The sequence below is a fragment of the Natator depressus genome, chromosome 15 (genome assembly GCF_965152275.1).
Source record: "Natator depressus isolate rNatDep1 chromosome 15, rNatDep2.hap1, whole genome shotgun sequence".
NCBI lineage: Eukaryota > Metazoa > Chordata > Testudines > Cheloniidae > Natator > Natator depressus.
In genome coordinates this window covers 11,158,885-11,173,112 of record NC_134248.1, presented here as the reverse complement: position 1 = coordinate 11,173,112, position 14,228 = coordinate 11,158,885, and the positions used below count along the sequence as shown (strand labels likewise).

Below are 14,228 nucleotides of genomic sequence, written 5' to 3'. Positions count from 1 at the left end.
TATTTAATACTATATACTTTACTCTAGTATATTTAATTTATATAGTTCAGTATGGTGAAGTTGCTGAAGCTCTTGATGGTACCTGTGTATTGAAGTACAAAGTAGCTGGTAGTCTAGGTTATAGTAATCTCTGTTGGGTTATGATTTAATAGTGAATCTTGTAACAGGGAAAGTTGAATAGAATTGCTTACACTTACACCAGCCAGTTATCTGAGTTTGCAAGGGTGATAAAACAGTGTCATGTTAAAATATTAGAGTTGATATGTTGTACCATGTAGTTCAGGTGGAGGAGATATGCATAAATTGACTATTTCCAATGATACACCATTCATTTATTGTAGAAGAAAAATGAGTAAACATACCTAAATGCTTGTCAGAGCCGGAGTTAGCTAGGCATCTTCCAACCATTCCCTTTTGTTTACAATAGCTTATTAGCAATTTCTTAGCTGTCAGACCTCTGAAATACTCAGTTCTAAATTTTTGTACAGGTTTTAGGAATCTTATGACATACACCCCCCATGTCCTAGACATTCCCTTTTGGTATAATCTTACAGGGGGAAGGATCATTGTGTAAGGCACCTGAATATTATAGTAATGCGAGTGGCATAAAAACTTATATTGCCTGTACTTACAGAATTTCTCCAGCAGAGTGAAACTGAAGCAACCCCAGTGATAGCTAAGTGTTCCATGTCAGGTTTTAACTTTAGAGGCATTTTGGTGTCCCTCATACCCTGAAAATGTGAATGCTAGACGTCTAATAGAAATTCTTGCATAAATAGATAAATATACAAAAACTTGAAATTTGTCAAGCGATGGTATGTACATATTTAATTCTGTTAGATGGCTGCTTTATAAATTTGGCAAAGACACTATCCCTACCCCAAAGTTTGCAATATAAGCTAGACAGTACAATTCAGCCTCTTGGGGTAGGGAACCAAAAATTAGATAGCTTAGGCATTAGGGACACAAGGAATCTCAGTTCTGTATTATAAACACACATGTAGGAAGCCATGCACATATGTATTCTGAAGTTTGATTTCTGAGGAAATCTATGCAAGTAAACTGGCATTAGTGGGTTTAAGACTTGGTCCTTACCAAAATCTCCATCAGAAGTCGTATATCAAAATATTTCCATCTTGCATGTAAGGTATAATGTGGATGCAATTATTGGATATAGTTAAATGCATGCTGCAGCCTCTTTTCTCTGAAATAATGCTTGATCACCATTCTACCTTTTGCGTTACCAGTTAAGTCCTATAACTAAGTAATATTTGAGAAGGCTGCATCTTATAGGCATGGTTTCATTAGATAAAGGTAAAGCATCTTCCTCCTCCCACATGCTTCGGCAGAAGCTCCCGTGTGGTGAGCTTGGCACAAGTTGCCACAAATTATATTTGATCACTGTTTGAATGCTGCAAATAATTTGTGAGTCTGTCATTGAATATTATAGGCTAATTAGTCAGCTTTTTAAGTGTTTTCTTATTTGGCATTGGCATTCTAGGAATAGCTGCCTTGCTGACTTGTCATTCAGTGCCCTATTTGTTTTGTTAATATAAGACAAAGTTATCAAATGACACCCAAAAGTGATGCTCTGTGGTGACACATTGTGCCTTTCTCTCCCCCATTCTAGGGCATATTCCCTTGTGGATTCCAGCCAAGTGTCTACGTTCCTGATTTCCATTCTCCTTATAGTCTATGGAAGCTTCAGGTAAGACTGATTTCTAAAGCTTCTATTTATATTTCAGATGTAAACTTCATCATGAAGAGCATCTGCATTCAGCATGTTAATCATATCAGTGCCTGCTTATTAGGAGGGGGAAGACACACATGTCACTTAGAGCTAGACCTGTTCTCGAAGACACAACAAAGAACTGACTAATACTTAGAAGTTAACGGTCTGACTTTATTTAGTATGTGTGTGTGTTTCTATCTTTCTCAGACTGATACTTGTTGTAAATGGACTTGAAACTTTTACTTTTGGTTCTGAGAAGGCTATAAAGGAGAGGAAGAAAATGGAAGGACCTGGTGTATTTGGAAGATCAGTTTCTGAAGTATAACTATGTGAAGGCAAATCAAGGTTCAAGTATACCACAGTAGCATCAACTATGTGAAGGCAAATCAAGTATACTATAGTAGCATTTTACACTATATATGGATTAAATTGGCCAGAGACACATTTTTCCCCATCCATTTGAAATTATCTTGGAGGCTACAAAAGGATTAAATAAGGTATTTTTGATACATAGTCGATATAGCAAAGTCACAGAGGACTGTATAACTGCTTGTCACTGTTTTCTACATCATGGAATTGATAGTTGATGTAACCAAAACCTGTAAAATATATTTGTGTCTTTAAAAATTAAGTTAATTGACCCTTGCATAGCAGGAAAGTTGTGAAAGTAACTATCCATTGTGTTAGGGACCTCCAGTTTAGTTTAGAGAAACCAGTTGAACTGTGGCAGTTCAGGGAGGAAGGGAATACAGAATGTATTGCATCAAGTATGAAATGTTTGACTGCTTTGAATATGGCAAAGAGACAAGGTGTACCAGATGAACAAAATATGTAATTTCTAGTTAGTTGCACCCCTGACATCTTAAAAATTATGAAAAACGTGTTTGCTTTATTTAGAAAGCTTGGGAAAACAATAGTACAGAACTTCTTGTTTCTAATACGTCTATGGTAAACAGCCAGAAATACACAGCGAGCAACTCCCTTCTCTTCATGTGTCAGTATATTTATACCTACATCTGTAATTTTCACTCCATGCATCTGAAGAAATGGTTTTTTTTACCCACGAAAGCTTATGCCCAAATAAATCTGCCAGTCTTCAAGGTGCCACCGGACTCCTCGTTGTTACAGTGAGTATGTTATACCAATAAATTAAAAACCAGCAGGATCTTATTAAAGGGAAAAAGGCAAAATACCACATTTATTGTGAATACAGAAAGAATCATAGTAAGCAGTTAGTTATAGCTATAACATTCCATTCAATCTCATATTTCTTCACACATTCATTCATATACACACACACACACACACACACAGGTTCTGCAAGGTTGTTATCATAGTTACCAGCCTTAGAGTTGCTCATGCCAAGCCACTGGCCAGGTGGCCTGGACATGAGGAGGGAGCAGGGCCTTGTCAGATGCTCATCTGATGCTCCTGGAAGTTGGTTTGCAGAATCAGACCCCAAAGTTCTCACTTTTTAGAGTCTCTTTTTATAGGAATTTCTTCCTAGGCCAGTCTGTGGGAATTGCTTCATCATGCTGTTGCTGAATCAATCAGCAGATGGCACATTCCTGACGGCTCCGTGCTGCTAGATGTTATCTTGTTCTTTGGTTCTCCCATTCTTGAGGCTGTTGGGTGGATTCCAGTCTGCCCTCCGGGGGTCCTCTGGTTATTTCCACTTGACGCCTTCTTCAGCCGATGGACACTGGATTCTTAGGCTGGCACCTCCGTGATCATTCAGTTATTATCCACACCAAGCATCCATCCACATACATCCTCTATCTCTATTTTAATCACAGTTGTTAATACAACAAAAGGGCGGGGAGTCTCTGGGTGCTGTGTCTGTTGTTAGAGTATTGCTTTGAGTCTCTCTCTGTGAATTGCTTTGAGAACAGACTCTGTCTTAGAATGTACTAACGCAATTAGCAGCTTGCAAGTTTCACATACAGAGGGAGAGAAACAGTACCAAAAACCAAGAGACCTCTTAATTAGTAATACCCTGGAATTTAAACTATGGGGAATCAAACTCATTTGTGATTTTAATACAGAACTTCTTTAATATGATCCAACATAATCCCCCTTTTGACACTAAGATTTATAATCGTCAGTGTCACTTTCTATGTAGCCAATTCAAGAGAAGGTACTGTGAGGCAATTTGAGTTTGTGATTCCAATTCATGCCACATACATGATCCTAGTGATGTATCTTTACTACAAGGTTCTGGGGCAACAGGCAAGGTGAGGCACACCCACTTTTGAGGAGTCCATTCGGTACAACCTCTAGTGTCCAATAGCTTCCCTCCCTCCCCAGCCCACTGGCTCGAGGTCCAGGGTAGCCAGAAGGATCCCACGTGTAATATGGGGAGTGGGCTAACCTTCAATACCTTTGCCTCCAGGGACTGTTGGTGTGCAATTTTGACAACAATTTCTCCCATTAACAAGTCTGGTTTTACAATACTGGAAACATATTGCATCCATTCATATTGATAAGTGTCAAACAATGATCTCTTTCTTTGTTTTAACAAATGCATCAAACCCTTAATATTTCCCAATATGACCCAGAACATTTCGTGTTCCAAAGTAGCTAGTGCAAGTATCTGCATTTCAGTGCATCCCATAGCTATGGCTGTGTGGTTTCCTATTTCTAATATTTTTTTTTCTTATGCATAAGCCATGTGGTAGTATTAAGCCATTGCCAAAGATTCCATCGGGCTTTTAGGTTACCCAGACCAATTTGGACCAAGTCTACATTGGCATGTACTTGTTTTTGTGTCAGGCTGTCCTGTAGCTGGGTCAGAGAGCTTAATTTATTTTTAAGTACCTGCAGGTCTTTAGTATTTTTTTTTTTTTTTAAACACACAACAGTGCTAGCAACAAGACAAAACATAGAACACAAAACACAATTTCTATTGTGACAGTAGATTCATGGTATTGGGTTGCTTTTCAGCTGGCATCAGCTTTTCCTGATTTTCTGAAAGACAAAAAGAACATGTTTCTACCCCTTTTTGGGGTGGCAGATTATTGCTTAAAATATTTCTTTTACAAATACCCTTGCTGATTGCAGGCAAAACAGAGGAATTGCCCCCGTATTTTCCTGTTTTTGTTCTATAGGCAGGCCAGGTTTCAATGGCTTTTATCTTTTAAGGGTTATGGGGAAATTATCCCACTGTTTAGTCATTAAATCCCTGAGTTTTCCTTCTTATACAGAAGACCAAGTTTATAATGTTTTTCCTGCTGTGTTAAGCTTCAAGTTTTATTTACAGGTAATAACTGAGAAGCATCATTACCATACGACCTTAAAGGGTTTTTCCAAAAATCATACACACTATATGTTGTTACAGGGATACTTATTATCATTAAATTTATTAAAATTATCTTGTTATCCCATGTCTTTTATTTAGACAATTTGTTTGCTGACCAGGTGTGTCCTTTATCTGCAGCTCCTTTGTGCTGCTAGTTCTTTCCTTCCTTTATCATTTAGGTAATTTGCATTTTCACAGACACTTCCTGCTTTTGGATTTAAAGCCATCAGCAGCTCAGAGACTCTATCTTAAAAGGGACACAATCAACTTTCACCAGAGTTTTGATTACTTTTAACTTCTGCTTCCAAAACACACAGCAATCTGAAAAAGAAAACCCAACCTATTGTGGCTCCCTTTGGAGCCCTAATAGCATTTTAATTAAGTAGCATGGTACGTTTGCATTTCTTTTGCCCCTTCTACAATATACCCTGCGCATGTTCTGGGGCAAATGCACATTCCTTCCATAGTTTAACTTCTATAACATTATCCATATCAATTTTTACATAAGGTGTAACTATTTCTTTTTTTTTGCTTACAGAGTTTTCATGTACCTTTATCAAAGTGACAGTCTGATTACTCAGAGCCATTTTAAGACTCAGTGTTTCTAACATTGCTTCTTTTTGTTTTGTGCACCTCACCCCTGCTGTTGCTTCAGAGGGCCACTGTCTTTTTTAAATTTCGTATTTATTTATTTTTTTTTTACTACAGCTCTCATCTGCTATTTTGTTACAAAATCAAACAAACAAACAAAAACCAACCAACCAAACAAAAATAATCCAATTTTTTTTCTATTCTCCAGATTTTGACTGCCCTGCTGCAGCCACAACTTAAAAACATTTTAAATTTTGTAAAGCATTGAGTTACCTTTTAAGGGTTAAATGCCAAATCCCAAAGCCAAACAGCACTAATTACCTGTGTCTAGCAAAAAGGTCTGTCAGTTTTGCAACTTTGAATTAAAGAGTCAAATGGATTTTTAGTGGCATTATTTAAAACAAAAACAAAACCAACTGGTCCTTAGAACTTTACATATTTACACACACACAGATAGATACATACACATTTTCTTTTCTTTAACATCCCTTTCACGTTGCTCTGTTTTTTTACATCTTACATTCCCTTTATACATTTGAGGCAGTTAAGTTCCAATAGAACCCCCTTATGTTCTTTTAGCAAATTTGACTAAATTGTCCAGTCAAATGATTTTAATCAGTTTCTTTTGCCTGGCTAATTTACAGACATTCCTTTGGAAAAGGGCCCATTTTTCCCTCAGAATGGCTGCAAAGAAACCAAGAATGCTCTTTCTCTAACATTTTTTTTTTCCTTTTTAACATTTTCACAAAGTTTAGCTGCTTAATTCCCTCCAGCCTCTGCAGAGTTAACTTTTTTTTTTACTCTTTCTCTTTGTAATTATGCCTGGGGGTGCCATACATAGGACCTTCTCCCCCTTTACCTGCCTCCCTCCAGCCTCTGCAGAGTTAACTTTTTCACTCTTTTTGTATTCCTGGAGTGCCTCTTTCACTATTTTCAGCTGGCTTTGGGTATTTGTAGCCAGCACCTTCCAATTGTCTGCTCCCTTTTCCGTTTGTGCCTTTTCCTCTTTACATGAAGACAAGCGGAGGGAAGAATCCTTACATGCCTCCCACAACAACCAAATTGCTGCTGCATCTCTTTTGGCAGCACTAGAAGGTTTGTATATGAGGATATACTGAGCCAATCTATCCTCTAGGTCCGAAATAGTGCAGAGATCAGCTAGGGCTTGTTTAGTCCAAGGACTGTGCCCAAATTTTTGAAGGTTTTGTTTAAAAGCTGTAATTTCTTTAACAAAAGGTGAGGTTGGAGTTCCTTCTGACTCCATTCCTCCCTCTGGTACTGGCTTACCCTGTTTTCTTTTAAACATCTTAACATGGATATTTCAATCTCTTTGTCACTGCTGGTATTACTTAGCAAGTGACACAGCCTAGATTCTGAAATCATAGCTTAATCTATGCGTTTTTCCCCTGCTACCTTCCCGGAGGCCAGCAGGTCCCCTGCTACCTTCCCGGAGGCCAGCAGGTCCCCTGCTACCTTCCCGGAGGCCAGCAGGTCCCCTGCTACCTTCCCGGAGGCCAGCCGGTCTGGTTAACCTATTTCTCCCTGCTACCTTCTCGGAGGCCAGCCGGTCCGGTTAACCTATTTCTCCCTGCTACCTTCTCGGAGGCCAGCAGGTCCCCTGCTACCTTCTCGGAGGCCAGCAGGTCTGGTTTAATCTGTTTTCCCTGCTACCTTCTCGGAGGCCAGCAGGTCTAGTTTAATCTGTTCTTCCCTGCTACCTTCTCGGAGGCCAGCAGGTCCCCTGCTACCTTCTCGGAGGCCAGCAGGTCTAGTTTAATCTGTTCTTCCCTGCTACCTTCTCGGAGGCCAGCAGGTCCCCTGCTACCTTCTCGGAGGCCAGCAGGTCTGGTTTAATCTGTTTTTCCTGCTACCTTCTCGGAGGCCAGCAGGTCCCCTGCTACCTTCTCGGAGGCCAGCAGGTCTGGTTAACCTAATAGAAATGCCTAGCTCACTAGAGCTGGCGGTGTGCACACCAATATTTACAATAACTGAGGTTTTTTACCAATATTCCCCCTTTCGCAATTCTCCACCAAAATGTTGTACCAATAAATTAAAAACCAGCAGGATCTTATTAAAGGGAAAAAGGCAAAATACCACATTTATTGTGAATACAGAAAGAATCATAGTAAGCAGTTAGTTATAGCTATAACATTCCATTCAATCTCATATTTCTTCACACATTCATTCATACACACACACACACACACACACACACACAGGTTCTGCAAGGTTGTTATCATAGTTACCAGCCTTAGAGTTGCTCATGCCAAGCCACTGGCCAGGTGGCCTGGACATGAGGAGGGAGCAGGGCCTTGTCAGATGCTCATCTGATGCTCCTGGAAGTTGGTTTGCAGAATCAGACCCCAAAGTTCTCACTTTTTAGAGTCTCTTTTTATAGGAATTTCTTCCTAGGCCAGTCTGTGGGAATTGCTTCATCATGCTGTTGCTGAATCAATCAGCAGATGGCACATTCCTGACGGCTCCGTGCTGCTAGATGTTATCTTGTTCTTTGGTTCTCCCATTCTTGAGGCTGTTGGGTGGATTCCAGTCTGCCCTCCGGGGGTCCTCTGGTTATTTCCACTTGACGCCTTCTTCAGCCGATGGACACTGGATTCTTAGGCTGGCACCTCCGTGATCATTCAGTTATTATCCACACCAAGCATCCATCCACATACATCCTCTATCTCTATTTTAATCACAGTTGTTAATACAACAAAAGGGCGGGGAGTCTCTGGGTGCTGTGACTGTTGTTAGAGTATTGCTTTGAGTCTCTCTCTGTGAATTGCTTTGAGAACAGACTCTGTCTTAGAATGTACTAACGCAATTAGCAGCTTGCAAGTTTCACATACAGAGGGAGAGAAACAGTACCAAAAACCAAGAGACCTCTTAATTAGTAATACCCTGGAATTTAAACTAAGGGGAATCAAACTCATTTGTGATTTTAATACAGAACTTCTTTAATATGATCCAACAAGTAATGTATCACAAAATCACTTTTTTTAAAAAAAAATTCCAAAAGCAGGTGTCCCTATCATTAAGGTTAGGCAGGTATTACTTGATATTCAGAGGGGTAGTATTGCACTTTGGATAGTATTAGAGCTGAAGAAGCCTTTGGTCAAAGAAAATCTTACAGAAGGTATATAAGCAAAAAGGGCAAAGAAAGTACGGAGAACAAATAGCCAAGTATATTAAGATGATTTTCACCTAGAATATTTAAAGATTCGTTAGAGAGTTTTGGACCCATCTAGCTTATGGCCAAGGGGGTAATTAAAGTGAATACTGTATTTGTGGAGAAGTTACGGGTAAACTTTGTAATTTTACTGTGGTTGGATGTTTGGATTTACATGTCAGTAAAAAGAGTGCATAGCCATATTCTCTAGGAGACCTTAAAATTACTATTTTAAGATACAACAAAACATAAAGTACAGCAGCACAATGCAGTATAAACCACCAGCAATGAGCCAGGAACTCCAAAACTTAAATCACCCTCCTCTTCCAATAGTTCTCCACCTTCAAAATTCCCCCCTTTCACCACCGTACCCCTTTTTATATATTCCCCAGAAAAAAGATGAGCTTTGCAGTGTGTCCTGATGGTCTCCAGATTTCGGCCATTACAACCAAACTGGATTCCAAAACTGAGGGGTCCTCAGAGTGTGTCTACACAGGATCTCCCCCTGTTCTTTTATACTAATAGGACTTCAGCTTATCTCTGCTATGGTGGTGGTATGGAAGATGATGGAGAGAAATTTCCATCCCCTTTGCTTTGCTGGTCAGGCTAATGTAATGATTTATACAGGAAATCATTGTATGGTGTTAACAGAAGCATCTAAGATATAGTTAAGCTATTTAAGAAATTTAGGTGCAATGGTAATTTGCAAGATGGTATTCATTTGGGAGTTCATAAAGCAATAAAACACTAAGAGAACTTCTGCTGAAATAGGTAGTATTTCCTAAAACAGCACCTGTCCCTGAAGAAAGGTGCAATATTTGTAACATTCCTATCTTCAAAAAGAAAATACTGATCCCTGAAACTATAGATCTGTGAATCGCATCTCAGTACCATATAAACTTTAAGGACAGCTTAATACAGCACTTGGATAAACAGTAACCAAATCTTTACTACTCTGAGTAAGCGTATACTTCTCTGAAGTATTATTTTATAGAAAAATAGTGAACTAATGTAAAATGGGGAGCTGTTGGATGCACTTTAGGTAATAATTGGAAAATGGATTGTTAGGCTTTTGAAAAAGTTATTTGTAAGAAGCTATTAAAATAACTGCAGTTTCTGTTTTGTAAAATGACTTAAAAATGGTATTGAGGAGTTTCCATGTTGACATAAAGAAAAGGAGTAGTTGTGGCACCTTAGAGACTAACAAATTTATTTGAGCATAAATTTTCGTGAGCTACAGCTGAAGTGAGCTGTAGCTCACGAAAGCTTATGCTCAAATAAACTTGTTAGTCTCTAAGGTGCCACAACTACTCCTTTTCTTTTTGCGGATACAGACGAACACGGCTGCTACTCTGAAACATGTTGACATAGTGATTTCATGGGTGGGTTGCCCTGTAAAACAGCTTGTCTGTCTCCTTTGTGAAATCAGTTTGGGATCTGATAGTCAAGCTGGGTTCTTCTCTTGTTACTAATATAGATCAATAATCTTGCAAGTGCGACTGTTCTCTCATACTTTGGATTGTCTGTTTCGTTTAGGCCCAGGATAACGAATGTGCAGAAAGCTAGTGCATCAGAGATGTTACATAGTTGTTACTGATGACATTATTTGGTTTTCAGGATCTTTAGTACTAGTAGCAATGTGCTGGCTCTACAATGCTATTTTAATCACTTTTCAGAGTAGAACATTCCTTAAAGTCCTCTTATTGATCAGCCCATATAAATAAGGAACAGTTGTACAACATGGCTACTCAGCATAGGCAGAAGCTGATACTGGTTTGTCCCAATCATCAGCATTGGAATCAGGGTCATTAAGGAAAATTGTGGAAAACTATAGAAGAATCTAACTTAACTAGTAGCAATCAGATGAGTTGGTAGAATGATGTTGGATAATTGTGATAAACATAAGGTAAATGCAAATTGAGAAAATATCCCATTCCAGCCCAGAAAGCTCCTTTTCCCATCACCATGAATAACTAAATTTTTTGATGCTGGTAGAGACATCTAGCTTTCTATTTTGAGTACATGGAAGCATCTTTCTATTGGCTGTTTTGGGCCGTCTCTTCCTGCTCAGAGAGGTGTACTTAAATTCCCTACTCCACTTTCTAATCTTGGTTTAGACTACAGCTTCTTAATTTAGGTGATGGTGACCTGACTTCTTCTTAGCATGGGCTTGTCTACACTGGCACTTTACAGCGCTGCAACTTTCTTACTCAGGGATGTGAAAAAACACCCCCCTGAGCACAGCATGTTTCAGCACTGTAAAGTGCCCGTGTTAACTATGCACCAGTTCTGGGAGCCATGCCCCCTGTGGAGGTGGTTTTTTTAATCTTTTTATCTTTGCAGGCAGCATGGGTAAAGAATATGAAAAGACCTGTTAGGCACCAATACAAACTTGCCCAAAATAAACAAGTTTTGACTAGTTCTAAAGCACCGGTCTTCAAAAGACCTTACTAAAACTATCCTTGTATTGGTTTTTTTAGTGATTTTGAGACCACTTATATCTGACAGCAAAATGCCCAAGTTAAAGTGTAAATTGCCTACCGTCTGTGGATGGTCATCTTCAGATTTTGTTTCTCTAGTTCTCTCTCTGTCTGTCTGTCTCTCATTTTTTAATGACAGAATACTAGATCCTGGGTCACAGGACGTGTTTAACTAGAGCTTAGGGTATAGTATTACAGCATTAATGTTTTCATCCATAAAGGCCTTTGAACCCTTGCTGTTTCTATCTGCAAAGCAGGAATTAAGTGTAAGAAATACAGTAATTTAAACTTTGCATGCTGTTGCTTTTCTCCAGCTGTGCTAAAGAACACCCCTGGACATCCAAGAATGTGACAGTAGTGTCATAAAGAATGTGAGGAAATTGACAGTAATATCACGTTCCCTCTCTTCACATGGAGAGGGTCATTAGAATCAGGGTTGAGTCTCAAATTTTTCTGCAAGTTCGGTTGATTCAGTTAACAGTAGCCAGGATACAGATATTCTAGACCTAGGTTAGTGTTTTTCCTTACGTTCATTAAAAAACAAAACACAAAAACCCACAAATACTTCCATCTTGAATAATTTGCTATAAGATACAGAATTGTCCTTTTAGAAACTTGTGGAAAATAATTTACTTTAGTCAGAGTACTTCCTAGAAATCATGAGCAATCATCACAAGGATCACCTTTTGGAGCCCACCCTGTCTACCAAATAATGTTCAGTGAGAGAATAGGTCTGTCCTGGAAAATGGCGTAGGGGAGGGAATTTCCTTTGTTTTCTAGGAGTTAGGGGGGGCTTTAAGTTGGGAAGAGGTGAGGTTATGTACTGGACAGAAAGATGGGAATCTGGGCCGAGTAACCCCTATTTTGTAGGAAGTAGACTTGAAATCTAATTTTCCAGTCTGGAATGAAGAAAATAGTTGTGCTGCTGGGTGACTTCAACAAAAGTGCAGTAATAGGATTAGAAAGAATTGGGTGGATGAGTAATTGGGATAAAATCATGTGCTTGTTGGATTAATCTGGTTGAGGAGATTCCAAGGGAAGAAAGCAAATCCACTCAGAAGCTTGATTTACAGTTAATCAAAATTCTCCAAAGAACAAGTGCCAGGAAATCATCTGGATGACAAGAATAATGGCACCCCAATCCAGGCAAAAGCACATTGAGGTTCTGCTTGTTGTGGTGTGGACAGAAGGCAGTTTCCTTTGTGAAAAAGTACTCAGGAGTTTCAATTCCAGCCCCTCTAATCCCCCTACTCCTTCAGCTTATAGACAATATTGTAGATTCCTTAAAGGAAGAGTAGAATCGCTCAAGGAGTTGTATGTTGCTGTGGAATTAAATGTGCAAGTTGAGTATTTAATCACATTTGTATAATAGTCAGCTTGGGCCAATTTTATTTCACATGAAAACTTACAAGATATCTTGAATACTTCCACCTACCCTTACACAATTGCTTGTCATTATCCTTTTTCTCTCTCCAGTCTTCTATATCAGTCTAAATGTCGAGGTTCTAGTGCCTCCCAGATGCCGCAAGGAAACAGTTAAATCCTTGATCTCATCTCGGGTGGGAGGGATAGCTCAGTGGTTTGAGCATTGGCCTGCTAAACCTAGGGTTGTGAGTTCAATCCTTGAGGGGGCCATTTAGGGATCTGGGGCAAAAATTGGGGATTGGTCCTGCTTCGAGCAGGGGGTTGGACTAGATAACCTCCTGAGGTCCCTTCCAACCCTGATATTCTATGATTCTGTGATCTCCCATATATGGGTTAAATAGTCTAAACACAAAGTTGTACTAGGTTAATAAAAATTGGTTTTAAAATAGACTGGTGCAAACTCCTGGGTGGACATTCTTCATTTGATTTAAACCTGGCTTATATTGGTTTGCGAGTGTCCACACAGGAGTTGTCACCAGTTTCACAAAATTTGTTTTAAAACTAATGATAAACAGGTGCAATGGTGTGTGTGGATCGAACCTCAGAGTTCAGGGTTTGACTTCATCCAATCATGAGTTGTCGCCTCACACGTTTTCATTAGGTACTACAGAAGGCTTGATGTGGTCTTCGGCAGGATGGTATTGAAGACTGCTGTCAAACACTAAATCCTCCTTGAATATATACTGCTTTGGGAGGTCCGTTGGACTTTTGTAGGCTATCAAAGAAAGAGGGATGTTTTCCCCTATCAGTTTTCTAAGAGTTTTGTTAGTGCCAGTGTGGACTCACTCTTCACTTAGATTAGTTATAGAGCGATTAGCAAGTTACAGTGAGGCTATCATTTGAGCTGAATGTGAATTTTTAAGTTAGTTCTCTATAGGGAAATGCGTTGAGTACTCAAATTCAATTTGAGACTGCTAGACTTCTACATATATGGGATATGATATAATCAAAATATTGAGTGTATTTTCTCCATTTTATCGGCCCATTTTGAGGTCTTGAAGCAAAACGGTGTTCAGCCCAGTGTTACTGACAGCTATCTTCTTCAAGCTTATCCATCAGTGCTGATATTGAAGAACTGTGACAGGACACAGCCTTGTTCAACTCCTGTGAAAGGAGGAAACCATGTTGTGTATTTGCTCTTGACCAAACACAGATTTCCATTCCATTATAGAGCTCTTCTATGAATGACACTGTCTTCCCAGGAATGCCTCATCAGATCCCTTCAAGTTTGCTCAAAGGTCTGAAGGAAATCTATCAAAAATGCAGTGCATGCTTTATTCAATTCAGCCATCCTCTCAAAAAGCTGTCCCAAGGTAAAGATCTGGTCAGTAGTGGCACAACAAGGTCTAAATCCACAATGAATATCCTGGCCTCTGTTTCCATGTTAATTTCTCGCATTAGCAGTGTGCATTGTGGCAAACACTTGTTTTGTGATTGACAACAGCATAATTTCTCTATAGTTGATACACTATTATCACCCTTTTTGAACAGAGGCAGAATAACACCCTTCTTCCGTTCGTCAGGGATGATATT

The 14,228-nt window shown here is 39.3% G+C and overlaps 1 protein-coding gene across 3 annotated transcripts in view; it reads left to right on the top strand.

Annotated features, from left to right (window-relative positions):
* SPPL3 (signal peptide peptidase like 3) overlaps positions 1-14,228 on the top strand; it is a 145,839-nt gene that overhangs the window by 74,845 nt on the left and 56,766 nt on the right. For 2 of the 3 annotated variants that reach the window (XM_074972395.1, XM_074972396.1), the window contains exon 2: positions 1,631-1,708. In XM_074972395.1, the coding sequence (XP_074828496.1) occupies positions 1,631-1,708 (78 nt within the window). Of the gene's footprint in view, positions 1-1,586; positions 1,709-14,228 lie in introns of those variants that run through there. The other variant, XM_074972394.1, reaches the window with a different exon arrangement.